This window comes from Oryzias latipes, chromosome 2 (genome assembly GCF_053564925.1).
Source record: "Oryzias latipes strain Hd-rR chromosome 2, Olatipes_Hd-rR_3.1".
NCBI classification, from domain to species: Eukaryota; Metazoa; Chordata; class Actinopteri; order Beloniformes; family Adrianichthyidae; genus Oryzias; species Oryzias latipes.
In genome coordinates, this window is record NC_136238.1 from 45,355,442 (window position 1) to 45,372,597 (window position 17,156).

At 42.4% G+C, this 17,156-nt stretch overlaps 1 protein-coding gene and 1 long non-coding RNA gene across 3 annotated transcripts; one reads left to right on the forward strand and one right to left on the reverse strand.

Moving 5' to 3' along the window:
- Window positions 1–95: 95 nt before the first annotated feature.
- On the forward strand, window positions 96–15,598 carry LOC101164121 (uncharacterized). Of its 2 annotated transcripts, XM_023963895.2 has the most exons (10): window positions 96–7,694; window positions 12,848–12,940; window positions 13,054–13,150; window positions 13,256–13,469; window positions 13,562–13,733; window positions 13,838–14,027; window positions 14,113–14,370; window positions 14,480–14,651; window positions 14,795–14,943; window positions 15,157–15,598. In XM_023963895.2, exons 1-10 carry the CDS (start codon window positions 7,692–7,694, stop codon window positions 15,315–15,317), a joined length of 1,509 nt encoding a protein of 502 aa, XP_023819663.1. In that variant the 5' UTR covers window positions 96–7,691; the 3' UTR covers window positions 15,318–15,598. The 2 variants fall into 2 exon arrangements, with proteins under 2 accessions (XP_023819663.1, XP_023819659.1); XM_023963891.2 differs by lacking the exon at window positions 96–7,694 and having other exon boundaries at window positions 7,706–12,940.
- LOC144989531 (uncharacterized) lies at window positions 15,348–16,603 on the reverse strand. Its single transcript, XR_013653778.1, has 3 exons — window positions 16,159–16,603; window positions 15,725–15,949; window positions 15,348–15,484 (listed from the first exon to the last, which is right to left on the reverse strand). It is a non-coding gene; the product is annotated as an uncharacterized LOC144989531 (long non-coding RNA).
- Window positions 16,604–17,156: the final 553 nt, after the last annotated feature.

Sequence of the window (17,156 nt, forward strand, 5' to 3'; positions counted from 1 at the left end):
CATATTTTTATAGGGCTCCCCCCAGGGGATGGGTCAAATGCGGAGAAAGAATGTATAAATTATATTAATATTATATTAATAATAGAATTACTAAAGTATATTAAAAAAAAATCAGGATCTCAAGAATCAGGATCTCAGGGTCATTTGTTGGGTAGCTCACTATCAAATGGAAGATTAAAGATGGAAGAAGACAAAAACAAAACCTGACCTATAAAGGGTCAAGAAAAAAATAGAAATCAGGAGGAAACAAAAAGCCAGTTATTTCACTGGGTGTACTGAAATAGCTTAGCCATCATTATTTTAGGAAGCAGAGAATCAATATTCTGATTAAAAAAAACAGCTTTTACTAGTAGAAAAGGATGTACACAGTTCAAATAATTCAATTTTTAAACAGAATGACAAGGTTCAAGATTTATAATTGGATAAAAGTTTAAAACCAAAATGTAATCTAAAGTTACATGTTACTTTTACCCTATCATGATCAAAAGCAGAATAATTATAAAACAAACATTACAACATATGTTAATTCAATCCAATACAAGAGCACAGTGGCCATTTTGGCATCATGGAAAAAACAGTTCAAAGTGGGCAATTCACACAAAAGAAAGACAGCGACTTAAACAAAAATGCTTTGACATGGATTTGGTTGGCTACATTAACACAATTAAACAAACCATTAAAAAAAATAAAGTCTTAGCTTTGAGAACAGTGTTAGCTTAACCCTGCTGTTCTGTGACTGTGAAATAGCCGACCCAGAACTTATATGGATATTGGCCCATTTACAGTAAGAGTGTGGGCCAGGTGTTCACACTTAGGCAGATTGCATGGGGTTACACTCCTCCCCATCCCATGAACATCCTCGTTCATGTGAAACTGCTCTGGCTGATCATTGCAACAGGACGGTGCTTCATGCTCTTCATCCTCCTTGAGGGTGAAGAAGAATGCAGAGCTCAACCCATGGACCACGCTCTGGATACACTGCAAAAGGGGCCTACCAGGTTTGTGATTTTGGAGGTGGATTGGTTGTGTTCTGGTACGCTGTCCCCTCCGCACCTGCAGTTCCTCCGGACTGTGCGATTCAGACACCACAGGCAAGATAGGTTCCTCTAAAGTTTGAGCAGGATTCACAGAGGCTGGTCCAGCTTCATCTTGCACAGGTCCAGGAGTTTCTGGTGTTCTGGCAGACACAGCTCCAGGAACTCATTCGTTTTTTTCATGGCTTCCCTGGAGGTAAAGGCCAGAAGGCACAAGGTAAGAGAAGGTCTAATGTCCTCAACCGCTTGTCAAAGTACTCTGGTCGAACGGTGTACACTGGCAGATGTCCAGCCTTACTCACAACAATATACAATGATGATTCCCATTTGTCGGCCAGCTTGTGCTTTCCCCGTTGTTGCCCTTTCCTGACCAGGACCTTCTCCCCAATATCCAGATCTACAGGTATGACAAACTTTTTTCTTCTTCAAAGCTTTTGCTGCATTAATGGTGGCTGCCCACCTATCTCCCTCCAAGTGGGAGATCAGCTTCTGGACGTATTCTCTGTAAGAGGGTGATCGGTCCACTTTCAAGGGTAGTCCAAAAGCTAGATCTATCGGTAGACGGACTTGGGGGCCAAACATGACCTCATATGTTGAGAATCTGGTTAGTTTGTTTTCTTGTGCAATTGTGGACAAGGGGTTTTACATAATCTGTCATAATAAAATAATACAGGCATGAAAACGGGGCTGTAACAGATAACAGGATTTCCTCTTGGATGATAGGGTGTTGTAGCCAAAGTCTGTACCCTGGTCACTATGCAATTTTGCAGGGATCCCATAGTGGACGAAGAAGTTTTCCCATAGACATTTTTCAACAGTCTGCTTTCCGTTTGTATTGGCACAGCCACTGCATATTTGGTGCAGTGGCCAGTCATCACTAGAATGGTCTTTGTTTTCCCATCCAGTCCAACAGATAGGAAGTCTGTAAAACAAGTTCTAGAGGATGAGTTGTCGTGATGCTGACTAGTGGTGCAGCTCGTGCTGGTGGAATTACAGCCCTTTATTTCCAACTATTTCCTGGTGGCTAACCCTCTGGGCTTCCTGCTTTGTTTTTGTTTTTTTTAAACCGTGTTTTTTAGCTTGGAAAAGAGCTCTGGCATCCGGAGATCCCCTCTACGCCCCAGTGAGCTTAAGGCGTGGAAGAGTTTCTCCTCACTGCCAAGGTCTGTTTGTTTGGTCTGAGCCTCTGCCTGTTTGGTTTTAAAATGTATTCATTGGCTTTTTGACAGATTTTTGTTTGTATTTAGGGGCAGCAGAGGCACGCTGCTGCTTTTGTTTGGCTTTCCTGAGCAGTTACAGCTTGCTTGAGCCCAGCGGTCTGCTAGCTCTAGGCCTCGGTGCTCCAGCTCCTGCCAGGGGGCTTCAGGCCGCTCTCTAAGCCCGGACATTCATCTTCTTGGCCTCCGCTGCAGCCAACAGAGTGGCGTCAACCCCTCTTTGCTCCATGGTCATTGGACTTATGACCTGCTGAGAGGTGTCCCTTCCCAAGGATCTGTGCTGTGCTGGTTTTATCCTGTTTTCACCTGATGGTTTGATGGTTTGCCCAGTTTTTACCTGTTTTTTATTGTCAGTGTGTGTTTGTGTGAGGGTGGGCATTGGGTTTTTGTTTTTCTTTCAAACAATATTACCTTGTTTTTTATATATTTTCCTCCCTTCTTTTCTTAGGGGCTGAGTGCAGGGACGGGTGTGCAGGTTTAGTGTTTTTTTTTTATTTCCACATGTGTGCATTCCACAGAGTGGAGTGTTTTTATTTTTTTACATTTTGGTTGCCAATCTCCTCCACATGGGTTGGCCCAGCGCTCCGTTGGTAGGCCTCGGCCCTCGAAGGGTCTCCTCCCTATCTCCCTCCCCAGTGTGATCGAGTTTCTTGTTTTAATACATTTTAGTGTACATACAATTACTTTTAACTGGTACCACGTCTTGGCCTCTTTTTAAACATGAATCTTCCTGCCTGTGTTCCAGCGCTTTGGGTTCCCCGGACCCTGTACCCGGGGTGGCGTTGTTTTTTTATCTGCTACGAGCACTTGCCACAATTACAAGAGAAAACTCTTCTCCATTTATGCAGAAGACCGGTCATTTCTTTCTGTTGCTTCGGAGTGAGGCCATCTCCCTGTAAGGCAGATACAGGATGTACATCATCTTCTACTCTGTGGAGGAGAGTCCTGCTTTCAGAGACGCTGTAGAAGGACAGAACACCTGTTCTGTGATCCAGGTCCACTCCTACTCTGGAGGAACCAGGAGCAGAGATGGAGGTGAACATGCTGTTGTGGGAAAATGACAAACTGTCTGGAAAACAATTGAATGACCAAGATTTATCATTCAAACCAAATCTACTGGCATTTCCAGATGTGCTGATGTTCTTGAATGCGACTGCTCCAAAAACATCAGATCCTCTCCTCTCCACCTCCCAGTACCAACGTCCTGTCAGATTCTCTCTACTCAGAACCAGAACATCTTCAGTGAATCTGTCTGGATGATCAGAATCAGACTGAGCTTTTTCCATCAATGTCTCCTTTCTGTTCTCTGACAGGAACAGAGAGATGTTTGCTGGGTTTGGATCCAGTGGGATTTGACGTGAATCTCTGAGGAAGTCAGCTCTGCTCTTTGGTTCTGGTTCTGGTTCTGACAGTAAAACGTCCACGTGAGAGACTGTCAGTGAGATGTTTGTCCATTCCTCTCTCAGAAAGTCCTGCAGTTTGTCTCTGAGCTCTGACAGCTGCTGTCACATCCTCAGTCTGTCAGAGGACGGACATGGATGATGGCTGAGAGGGTAGACTCACTGAGGGGGGGCAGGGAGGGGAAGTTGAGCAGAAAAGGGGCTGTGATCCTCTGTGAGCCAGAGCTGCTTCATCTCAGTGTCCCTCCTCTTCATCTCAGCGTCTCTCCTCTTCAGCGTCCCTCCTTTTCATCTCAGCGTCTCTCCTCTTCAGCGTCCCTCCTCTTCATCAGCGTCCCTCCTCTTCAGCTCAGCGTCTCTCCTCTTCATCTCAGCGTCTCTCCTCTTCAGCGTCCCTCCTTTTCATCTCAGCGTCTCTCCTCTTCAGCGTCCCTCCTCTTCATCAGCGTCCCTCCTCTTCAGCTCAGCGTCTCTCCTCTTCATCAGCGTCCCTCCTCTTCATCTCAGCGTCTCTCCTCTTCATCTCAGCGTCCCTCCTCTTCATCTCAGCGTCTCTCCTCTTCAGCGTCCCTCCTTTTCATCTCAGCGTCTCTCCTCTTCAGCGTCCCTCCTTTTCATCTCAGCGTCTCTCCTCTTCAGCGTCCCTCCTCTTCAGCTCAGCGTCTCTCCTCTTCAGCGTCCCTCCTCTTCAGCTCAGCGTCCCTCCTCTTCATCTCAGCGTCTCTCCTCTTCAGCGTCCCTCCTCTTCAGCTCAGCGTCTCTCCTCTTCATCAGCGTCCCTCCTCTTCAGCTCAGCGTCTCTCCTCTTCAGCGTCCCTCCTCTTCATCTCAGCGTCCCTCCTCTTCATCTCAGCGTCTCTCCTCTTCAGCGTCCCTCCTCTTCAGCTCAGCGTCTCTCCTCTTCATCAGCGTCCCTCCTCTTCAGCTCAGCGTCTCTCCTCTTCAGCGTCCCTCCTCTTCATCTCAGCGTCCCTCCTCTTCATCTCAGCGTCTCTCCTCTTCAGCGTCCCTCCTCTTCAGCTCAGCGTCTCTCCTCTTCATCAGCGTCCCTCCTCTTCAGCTCAGCGTCTCTCCTCTTCATCAGTGTCTCTCCTCTTCATCAGCGTCTTTCCTCTTCGTCAGCGTCCCTCCTCTTCAGCCATGTCCTGCTCCAGCTCCTCCTGATGACCTTTGACCCGCCTCACTTCAGCTTCTGCTGGGATCTGATCTGCTGCTCCACATCATGGCTTCTTTTCTGGAGGAGACGGATCATCTGAGTGAAGATCTTCTCCCTGTTGGATCAGCAGAGTGATTGACAGCCTCCACCTCCTGTTGGAGCAGCTTCACCTCCTCCTCTCTGTCCTGGAGTCTCTGCTGGATTTGTTGCTGACTCTCCTCCAGCTCTCTCTGCTTCTCAGTCCTTTCTGCTGCAGCTGAGACTGTTGGATGTCCCTCATGTTCTTCCACAGAGCAGAGAGAACAGATGCTCTCTGAGGCTGAAGGTCTTCCTCACAGAAAGAGGCCGGACAGCTCAAGCAGGACTTGATGGCTTTCAGTTTTCTTCCAGTGCAGACGTCACAGACCACATCTTCAGGTCCAGCAGAGCAGAGACCAGCAGGAGCAGCTTGGAGTCCGGTCTTCTTCAGCTGCTCCACTAAAGCTGCTAACATGACATTTTTCCCCAGAACAGGCCTCGGTGTGAAGGTCTTCCTGCAGTGAGGACAGCTGTGGACTTTCTCCTCTGCATCCCACAATCCTTGAAGGCACTTCATGCAGTAGCTGTGTCCACAGGGAATAGTCAGCAGATCCTTCAGCAGATCCAGACAGATGGAACAGCAGAAGCTACATTCATCCACATCCTTTGGCTGCAGAGTTCCAGTTGAAGAAGCTGCAGTTCTTTCTGCACTGAAGGTTTCCTCACAGCTTGTTTCCCTTCCAGACTCTGAACTTTCAAAGGTTTTGTCATCAGGAGGATTTCAGGATCAGAGTCCAGCACAGTCTGGGATTTCACAGAGGGGAGCGACCTTGGGCGCATTTCGGGCAGCCAACTCAGGCAGGCTTTTACTTAGGCCACTCCCCTAGGGCGGGTCAGTTAATCAACTCACCTGTGTAGCATTCTATTTAAGTCCAGGTATGTAAGTTGTTCATCCTTCTTTACTGCAGCACTGCGTTCTTTGCCGGTTCTCTATGCTCGATGTTACTCTTTCATGATGTCTTCCCCCCGTTCTTATCAGATTGTTGGACCCCCCTTCTTATGGGGGGGCATCCGTCTCCTCCTTTACACAGAAGCACCACGTTCTTCGCCGGTTCTCCATGCTCGCTGTTTTCCTTCTGCGTCATGATGTTCTCCCCCTCTTTTTTCGGATGGTTGGATCCCCTTCTTACGGGGGACGTCTGTCTCCTAGCGTCTTCTCCTCTCTTTTTGGCTAACAGCTGTTCCGGCTCCCGGCACGTCTTCGGACCCACGGTTCTTGCGTGTCTGCAGCATTTGGGTTGTCAGTGGCGATCGATCGGGAGAATTATCAGCCTTATTGAGTGCCGTGATCGCCGGAATGTTTGGTGAGCGGCGTGGGTTATCTTTCGGCCTCTGTGCTGTGTTTTCTTCCGGGTTCCGTTTCCTGCTCGACGCGGTCATCGGTGACGTCACGCCCCTAAGGACCCTGGGACTTGCAGTTCTTTTAAAGACACGGTGCGTTTTTTCAAAACCAGGTCCGGTTTCTGCTGTGTGGGCCATCGTTCAGTGCTGGCTTTGTCGTGGTGGGTCTTTGTTTTGTTTCTTTTCTTTTGGAGCTGTGTACATTTGCTAGTCTAATCTGCATTTGGATTGGTCAGTTTATGGACTTGTCTCTTCTGTGAAAGGGAAGGAATGAGAAGAGAGTTCCTCTGGCCTCAGGTAACTAAATTATGCCCCGTTGTTATGTGTCTGGGCGCCAGAAAAATGTTTGGTCGCTAATCCAAATGTTCAGCTCTAATGGTCCATCAACGGCTCATGTTGTTCTGAGAGAATTCAGCCGTGGAGATTATTACAAAGCTTATTTCAAGAGTGCGATAATAAATTGTGATGTTCCATCATTTAACATGGTTTAGTGTTTAAATAACTTATATCACTAGATAAATTCCTGGCTGCTCTCTAGCTTCAGTTTCAAGAATAAAAACTTTGTGTCACAAACCAATCCTCAGTCTGCCCTGCTTTCAAGCATATGACACTCGACTAAGAGTATCTCCTTTTGAGACTTATTGTCATCCGCCTCTAAATGCATGAGGCTCAGCCATTTTAAATACTATCAGAAGCTATGATCTTTCTTCAATCTCAAAATTTCTTCATTGCGGTTTCCAGGCACCCCTTTGCCGATTAACTAAGTTATACGTGCTTTTGTTGTCCACCTATTTAGAACCGATGATGTCAAGTATGTAACCTCAAATCTAGCCGAGCTGCCATCCATGCTACATGGGATGGCGACATTCCTCTTCTACGTAATCTCATTGGACCTTGGTTATCCTTCTATTCGCCTGCTCCTCGGTGCCCTTCCTAAGCTGCGTCCCTCCGGAAATGACTTAAGGTTACTTCTCTCTTACTATTGGTGCATATATAAAAAATATATTTGGTGATATATTACGTGCAGGTTCCATATTAACTGTCGTTCTTGTTGGAATCTGTGCTAATGGCTTTTTTATGGTGCTATGAATACACAGATAGAACCTTCTCTTTAAACTCACTACTTGATTTCTCTTTTTCAGAGTTGTTCTTGAAAGCACTTTATTCCCTTTAATCTTAAGCATTCTAAACTACTCAGTTCTAAATTTTTAATGTATTCATTCCCATGACTAATACTGCTTTGTCTAACTATGCATCGCTTCCTGAGCCTGTGACCCATACTCCCCAGTCAGCAATTCAGTTTCTGGAGGATGATGTCAAACCCCTCGACAAAGTCGGAAGGTTTCCAAGTTCCACAGTCTCTGCTCGTCCTGCAGCTCCCCTGCAGATTGTTGCCCCTTCACCTTGATCTGGATCTGCAACGACGACTGCAGTCCACGTACCTACGCTGCACTGAAGTGATGGGATGGTAAACCTCCACCGAGTTTCAATGAGTTCTCTTACTTGAATCAGCTGACATGTTAGTATCAGAATGGCATACAAAATCTCAGATTAGATTATAAAGAAAACTATATTGCCAAGTGGAAGCCTCAAAATTAGGACATTCTTAAGCTGTGTTACAATATGCTTGTAGCTCGAAATTTGAGGTTACTTAGGCTCGTATCTTATGAGCCGGATGGAAGCATTGAAATTATAGCGTTAAGTTCGTTCATAGTTCTCAGATGGAAGCTTTTAAATTATGGATGTCACTTAAGCTTTTATCATATTTTTCCAGTGGAAGCTTCAGATTTGTATATTAAGTTGTGTTGTCTACTTGCCGCTATACTCGAAATGGAGTGGGCCAATGGTCTATGGTGCCGGGTCACATATAGCAGACTCAATAAATAGTATGTTCACTTTTTGGCGTTGTACTCGAACGGGAGCGGCCCAATGGTCAATGGTGCAGGGTCACACATAGCAGGCTGAATAAATAGTATGTTCCATTCGTGGCGCTGTACTAGAATGGGAGCGGCCCAACGGTCAAAGGTGCCACACATAGAAGTCATACTTGGAAGTCTGAATATAGAATGCCTCTGAAACACACTTCATCTGATTACATACTGATATACATTTAATTTCTATCCAACCTTGATTAATTGGTGTTGGGTTAGTTATTACCCAAAAGTTTGTGGAAATTTGTCTCTTGGAATTGCATGGAGTCTTATGCCAAACTAAAGGAATGTGAAATGCAAAGTTAAAGGAATGTGAAATGCTAATTTGGAGGAATGTGAAATGCTAACTTAAAGGAGAGTGAATGTCAAAGAATGTGAAAGCAACAAAGTATGTGAAAGCAAACTAAAAGATGTGAAAATAAATATTATTACTACTGTATGAGTTGTCTGACTGAAATGGAAAACATCAACTGACTTTCTAGAGATTCTACTTCCATTCATCAAACTCCAACATGAAGATTTACAATCAATCAAATCGGTTGATTTCCTGACAAACGTTGTTTTTTTCTTCCTGTTTGAATGTTTTCAAACATGAAGAGAGTTTTTTTCCTGTTTTTAGCTTGAAATTTCTGTTGAAATGTAAAGGTTCATTCAGAATTCCCCAGTGGCCTCATGTTGGAGGAGGGGCTTCATGAGGTGCTGCTGGGGGCGGAGCTTGAACACACACCGCTTCCTGGAAGCCAAACTCAGGCTAAGTGGAGGAAAAGTTGGGATTTGTGGTGTTTGTAAAGATCTGGAATGGTTTCCTCCCACAAAAAGGCCTTTTTCTAGTTTCCTGCAGAGGAATTCTTTTCCTGCTGGGAGTTCTCATCTGGGTTTGCAGATTCTTAGTTGGAGGAAAACAAATGCATTGATTTAAAAGAGGAAAAAGCATTAGCACTGTGGCTTAAACAAACTAAATAATATTTTTTATTAATAAGTATTATTTATTTTAATTTTGTAGTAGGATCAAACAAAATGCAAAAGAGAACAATGTTTGTTAGAATAAAAGATCCACCTCTATTATTTTTATTTTATTTTAAAATTGTTCAAAATTTGATGACACGAAAAATAAACAAAGTCAATGCAGAAAGTAAATTGGACGGATAATAAGAATCAGAATTACTTTATCTGATCCCACATGTGTAAAATTTGTTGAATATATTTATATATAATATAATATTTAAACTATTTTTTCCAAAAACCCTGAAAGGATTTGACGTTTCTTTTCCTACCAATAGTTTATGTCATAATTTTCAGATTATTTCATATTTCATTTCATGAGGACATGTGTTGTCCAGGAAATATTTTACTCTAAGTTTTCTTTCGGTTAAAGAAGACCTGGGGCCTGTTTTAGAAAGGAGGTTAAGTGTAAACTCTGAGTGTGTTAACCCTGAAATCAGGGAAACCCTGGGTTTTCCGTTTCAGAATGGGAGGTTTGTTAAACCAGAGAAAGCAGAGTAAGTCAAACCCGTTTCTGAAAGAGAGGTAACTTATACTCGGAGTCAGTGTCCATGGTTACTTATGCTGTGAACCTAACCTGGTCGGGAGCAGGTTTTATTCTCTAAACTCAAGGTTTCTGCCGGTCCCCTCCCCTTTTTAAAGACGAAGCAGTATTTTTCGCTTTAACCTTCATTGCCCACATTTCCGTCACACAGAGACGGTCTAAGTGACAAGAATGGCTTGTTCTTTTTTGGAGGACCCAATAGACGAGGAGGCTGCATTAATTTGTAGAGAATTACATTTACCTCATACGAGGATTTTGAGACCTAGACTCGATTTTTTGTCATTTCCCCATACGTTTTTGTTTGAGCGTTACCGTTTTTCGTTGCGGTCAATTACATATATATAATGAAAACAACATTAGATATTGCTATGTAGATGTTTCATATGTCAAATATTGTCAACAAAGCCTACATCCATGACATGCTCACATTTGACCTGCTTGAATTATGTTTTTATACTTCATTTTAGCTGCTGCCATGTTCTTTTAATTCCTGCAGGATTGTATCTACATGAAAATGAAATCAGGACATTGAATTAGATTAATGTAACAATTACTTTTTGGAAACACAATTTGCTAGCACTGCTTACTTTCTTAATCCCATATAAACCTATTCCACTTGATCAATACAAAGGTAGACAAAAGCTCACTTTTAAAAACACAATTGCATGTATTAATATTAAACTAACCAACGTTTGCAAGAGGGGAAGGTTAACAAAAAAGTCCTCTAAACATTACCGACGTTAAATGCATTTTCCCCCAGATTGGTTTCTTTACACTATGCAGCATTTCATGCATTTACACCAGGAATAACACTTCAAAAGAACACCTAAATATCGCCATTTTTTATTTCATTTACGCTATTTAAAAAGTTATTACAGCCAATATTTTATAACAATGATTTAAATGCAAACTTAGGCATTAACTTGAGCAGCTATGTTTTCCACGCTAACTGTCTCTGTTTTGCAGATGCAGCTGTGTTGCTTTTCTTCAGGAATATGTGCTCATATTCACTGTAACTCTGCAGCAGCACGTCAAGTTCAGCTGGCGAAAAATATGCAGACCTCTTTTTTTCACGGTTGCCATGGTGACTCGTAATATCTGCGCTCCATTGATAATGGCTTCTTATGGTCGCGGTGCTCACGCTCACCTCCGAATCAGTCCACTCAGAGTTGATTGATCTAACTCGGATCAGCTTCTCTGAAACAGAAAACTCAGAGTTGTTAATCTCCCGATTGACCAACTCAGAGTTCAAGTTTAACCTCAGAGTTGGTTGAACCTCCTTTCTGAAACAGGCCCCTGGCTGCAGACGACAAAATGGCGACTAACATCATTAGCCGGTGTGGTACCATAACCGTTCGGCCTGGAAGATCTGTTCGGGGTCCTTTCGGGTCCTGGGACTAATGCTGACGTCACATTATGTGATTGGCTGTCTGTTGGCCCGATGACGTGTCAGATAGTGATTGGTCTGGACAAAGTACGATACCACCATGGACGAAAATATAATGACGTCTGTTGTAAACAAACAGAGCTCCGTTATAGAGTGACATTGTCTTCTAAATGTGCTTTTATTATTGTTATGATTATCATTGAATGCATGTTTGCTTATAGTTTTTATAATCCCTGCGCCCAGTGCTTTATTATTCAAGATTCAAAGGGTTTATTATCATATGCACAGTAAAGAAACGGGTTTCCCTGCACAATGAAATTCTTTCTTTGCTGTCTGCTCCGAATGCCCAAAAGTATAGAGGAAACAAAACAATTCACTCACATCATACACACAAAAACACAAGATGTCGAGTGGCTGTTGTAAAAGTGCAAATGTGCAAAAGTGACAATGACAGTAGCAGCAATTAGGATAAGCAGAGGTGCAGTTTGTTTTTTCCAGACTCCAGTCAGCTGTTAAGGAGTCTGATGGCAGAGGGAAAGAAAGAGTTCTTGAGTCTGGTGGTCCTGCACTTCACACTCCTGTACCTCCGTCCTGAGGGGAGGAGAGTGAACAGTCCTTGTTCCGGGTGGGTGGGGTCCTTGATGATGGAGGCAGCTCTCCTGCAGACCCTGCGTTTGTAGATGCTCTGCAGCGAGGGAAGAGGAGTCCTGGTGATCTTGGATGCAGTCTTTACCACTCTCTGCAGGCGTTTATTGGCAGATCGGACCCGGAAACACAACATTTAGCCGTGCTAACAACATTTTCAGCCATAATGGCTGAACTTAAAGTGTGGATGCCATGCTTTGAACAACTTTGTCAAATAAAAAATCCTTTTAAACGCTGATTCTATTGATACCAATAGTTCGCGTCAAAAAAAATCCGAAGCAATAATAGACATCTTTCGAAGGAATCAGAGATTTGAATCTGCCGCTAGAGCGCAGGCTGGAAGTGAACCCGATATGACCTGTGACGTCACGAAAGGCATTGACTTTCGCAGTTCCGCTTCGGACAGCATGTAAACAAAACAGGTAGTCTTCGTTTCTCTCGTTAATCATCATTAATTCGTTAATTCTCGTTAATTCTCTGTTAATCATCAACATGCCAAGTCGTTGTGTGGCAGCTGGATGTAGCAATACATCTAGTGAAAGTGTATCTCTGTATAAATTCCCAAAACAAGAAACGCTGCTGAAACAATGGACAAAACAAGTTCAGCGAACGAGGGCGAATTGGGTGCCAACTGCTTCGTCAACTTTATGCAGCGAACATTTTGAGGCAGACTGTTTTGAAGAAACACCACAGCTCATGAAAGATATGGGAATGCATGTCAGATATAAAAAAGTATTGAAACTGAACGCAATCCCCACCATTTTCAAGAGATCGCTAATGGGAACGTCCGAAACAGAAACGCCCAGTACCAGCACTGGCAGCAGCCAGTACAAAAAGAGAAAATCTGTGACCGAAAAGCTGGCACAAATACATAATGTATTTATTACAAAAGAGAGTGAGTTTAACGTTTAATATATATACGGTATATATATTGATATAAAAATTTCCCTATGCTATATTATACAGAGTATTATACAGAGTGACAGATCTTTATACTGAATAATCCTTCATTTAAATTAAATGTTGCCTGTACACATTTCACACAATTAATTATAAGCTGTTTAGCAGCAAGACAACTAATAATACTAATAATATCTATGACAATATTCCAGGAAGTACAGGAGCTTCTAGCCCAACCAGTTGAAGTGCCTGAACATATTCAAGAGGAAATGGAGATAGATGAACCGCAACCAGTCCCTGTACATGTAAGATGATCACATATATATGTATTTGTTGTTAAAGTAATTAGTGAATTGCATTAATGTTAAATTAATAATGTGAAAATAATTATCATGAACTCATAAATTTCATGTTACAGGAAGCTACCACACAGACAGTTAGGCAACCAGGAACTAGTCGCACTGTTAGACTGCAGGTTGATATGAGGCCGAAAGGTCCAACGAAAAAAACAAAAGGTTAGGCTTACTTGAACTATAAGTTATTTAAAGATGTGTGCTTTGTTTTCTTAATTCACAAAATGATAAGTAACATAATGCAATTTCATAATTCATTTTCTACAGGGTCACAGACAATGCCTGAAGTTGTGGAAATCAGCACTCAAACTGATGAAGATTTTTGCCCATTGTGTGACCACAAGCAGCTATCTATACAAGTTGAACCAATCATTCCTTCATCACCAGACCTTCCATCCAGTCAGCCGGATCCCGTATCAGCTGATGAAAGTGACTATCTTCCAAGTTCTTCACAGACCCCATCCTCCTCTGACTCTGAAAGGTCCACACCCCCACCCACTGAGCGTTTTTTCTTAGTTGCCTGGTCTGCTCTGAGCAAGCTGCTCAATTTGAGGTGTTGTGCTTTTTGTCAAGAAATGGACATGGACATGTCAACCACAACTGGCTCATTGCATGTCTTCAAGCAGAACAAAGAGGCATCGTGTTGGCTGGAGATGGTCGCTCAGACAGCCCTGGTCATTCCGCAAAATATGGGACGTACACCATGTTAGAATTACCAGCAAATGTTATCATAGACATGCAACTGGTACAAGTATTTATCTTTCTTGATAATGAGGAGTTACTACTACCTATTTATTATTTAATGTTAAAAATATGATAAACTGACATCGCTTTCTATTTTTTTTACAGAGCAATGAAGTTGGTGGTGCCTCGCATATGGAAAAGGAGGGCTTCATAAGATCAGTTAATTTCTTGGGAACACAACAGGGTCTAGATATAGATGTGATAATAACAGACAGGCATGTCCAGTTAAGGAAATGGATCAGAGAGAATTTGCCAGATGTTCAACACCTTTTGGACGTTTGGCATGTTGCGAAGGGTATTATTCATTTCCTCAAGTCTTTTTTCTTTATCAGAAGTTGTTCCAGTTGTAAAATATCCAATATATTTATTATTATTTCCAGGTCTCAGAAAAAAACTTGTGGCACTTTCCAAAGAAAAAGACTGCACAGACTTGAAAGAGTGGATTGACAGCATAATCAATCACCTTTATTGGTCAGTCATGTCAACAGATTCAGCAGAGCCAAACCTAGTTGAAGCCAAGTGGACGTCTATGCTGAATCATATTGTAAATATTCATACGCACAACAATGATTTATTCCCTAAATGTGAGCATAAAAGGCTGAGAGGAAGAGCAGCTAGAAAGAAGTGGTTGAAACCATGTAAGTATGTTTTGTATATTTTACACAGCCGTATCTTTTTTTTTATTGGAGTCATCTGTAGAAGTATAAGTAAGTTTGGATGATGTACATCCAATTTGCTTGCTTACAGGTTCTACCTTGACGGTGAAATTAGAAAAACTGGCAACAACAACATACCTCATCAGAGATCTAAAACAGGCATCAAACCGGGAGCAGACATCCTCTCTGGAGGCGTTCCATAGCCTCTTGAACCACTACGCTCCGAAAATGTATGCCTTTTCTTATGAGGGCCAGCTTTGCAGGTAAATATATGTTATATGCTGGTACTTGAAACATTGCTTTATCAGCTTATCAAAGAAAAAATAGTTGTCTCTAGCGTAACATATTTTCAAGATGTTAGTATTTTCAGGTGAATGTTTATGTCAATACATATTTTTTTTAATAGAGGACTGTTAGCAGTGATGCATTTCAATGAAAATAGTGGGCGGACTCAACAAAGTACCAGATCAGGTGAACTCCAGTATGCAGTGTCCCTGCCAAAGTGGAAGAAAGGGGGACACACAGTGAGGAAAGTTTTAGAAGAACCTACATTTGGTAAGTTGTATTTTTTCCATTTTTCAATAAACCTATGTTCATATTATTTATATGAAAAAACACGATTCTTTATTTATAATATATTGCTTTATTTATATATGTATTGGCTCACTACAATGAACAGGCATGTAAATTCTAAGAATACACGTACATTTGTTTGGTATAGGTAAAAATATACATATACATTTATATGTGTTCCACAATACATTTCAGACTATGTCAATGAGATCATCAAGGATGTCCTGGACAGACTCGTACACCCCAGAGAAGATGTGGATGTCAGAGATGTGCCTCCTCCATTGAGTGGTGAATACCAAAGACCAACCAAAGAAACTGCTGTCTCACAGTTCAAATCCAGATACAAGTCCACTTGAATCAGTCTAATGCAGGATACAAAAATCCAACATACTGTCCAGTTGGTGCGGAAAAAGTTGACCGTATTTTATTCACAGCACAGGATGGCAGGGTAACACGAACCGCTCTCCCAAGATGTCCCCAGCACAGCCTCACAAACTGCCTGTATGCGATATATCGATATCTTCTGAAAATAGAATAAAGACTTGATTACATGTCTGTCAGTGTTTGAAATATATTGACGTATTTACATACAAGTGTTTTTATTGTTGATGGAAGTAAATAAATATATCATATCCTAGGCCTGACCGAGAGTCTGTTTTTACCAGCTACTAAATTAACTTTAACTCAATTGCTATGCTACCAATGTATAACCTGGTAATTAGATCTATTCTGTGTCAACCTTCGACATGTAGAGTATACTCACTCATGTGATGTAGCTTCTTCCATTCTACCATGATGATCAACATAAGCATAGTATGCTACCCTCAAAACATCAGGATTCAGGCAGCAGGTCTGGAAACTATCCACTTCAGTGATGCAGGATGCATTTACCCCTCTGCGCAGCATTTTTCCTTGGACTTCATCTATTTCACGGCAGCAAATACACTCCATCACTAGAGGCATGACAGCACAACATTGACACTGGCACCTATGACAAAAAGTTGGTTTTAGTTCATCTCATTCATTTGTAGCTTACAAACTGAATCCAGCTGTCCCACATATATACTGTTAGGAATCAATGAAAAAATTTCACCATTAGGCCCTATTAGATTGACTTTTCAATTCTGCGTGTACTTTTACAGATGTATACACAAGGCTTAGTCTACGTAGGTTCCAAAATCACGAAAGGCAACTAACCATGCCGTGTTCTGGAGTCTAGCAGAATCTTCATGCTGGCTATCGTCATCGGCATCACTAGACCTACTACTTTCTGCTATATCCTCCTCACTTTCGCAAAAGGGTTCAAATCTATACGGTTGCAAAAGTGACTCATCATCATGATAATCTCCGCAACTTTCCTCTTCATCTTTCTGTTCATCTGATGATAAATCGCTAATAGAGACGGTAGCATCACTCTGTGCTTCGCTATCGGTGCTAGCCATGTTGTCTGCCTTTCGTTACGTCACAAACATGGCGGCGCGAAGTCGGCGGAATGCGTGAAGCCGGCGGCCGTCCTCGTTGTTTATATTGCGTTTTTCGCTATTTATTCTTTTTCGAAAAATATTAAAAACAATCGCAACATGAAATAGAGACTATTTACTATATTTTGGCTTATTAAAATAGGCCATGTCACCCACACTTTAAACTGGAATAACAAGCGGATTTTGGCAAATTCTTTTTTATAAAAATTACAAAGAATATCGTCAGACACAATTTATGAAGGAAAATAACTTTAGGTAACAAAAGGGAACGTGAAATTAAAATATGTAGAGCCCGAGCAGATCTCAACTCTACGTAGTTTGTCCAAGGGGGCTACCGTAGTGTGACGTTTCCTTCAGTAAATAGGACCCCGAACAGTAGTTCCAGGCCAAACGGTTATGGTACCTACACCGGAACCGGAAGTCTCGTCCCGTTCACCCTTCTCCAGTTTGGTTGCTCTTTTGCTCTGAAGTCGCACCATAATTTTGTTGATAAAAACTGCCACTTTCTCTTTTATTTAACAGTAAAGTTGAAAAAATAGCAATTTTATGCCGCCATCGACATCCTTATGTGAGCGACAAAAAACACTCCAGACCAGCTGGTGGCGCTAAAGGACCATGATCCTGGTAGCCAAACAAAGAAGAACAGCACGAGGCGCTAGCAGCGTCAGCTTGTTAGCAGGCTAGCAGCGTTAGCTTGTGTTCAGAGGTCGGTGG

Coding starts and splice junctions, on each gene's coding strand:
- LOC101164121 (XM_023963891.2), top strand. CDS start 12,833: ATGACAATATTCCAGGAAGTACAGGAGCTTCTAGCCCAACCAGTTGAA. Junction 13,470..13,561: donor TCCTCCTCTGACTCTGAAAG/GTCCACACCCCC, acceptor CTTTTTGTCAAG/AAATGGACATGGACATGTCA. Junction 14,652..14,794: donor TATGAGGGCCAGCTTTGCAG/GTAAATATATGT, acceptor TTTTTTTAATAG/AGGACTGTTAGCAGTGATGC.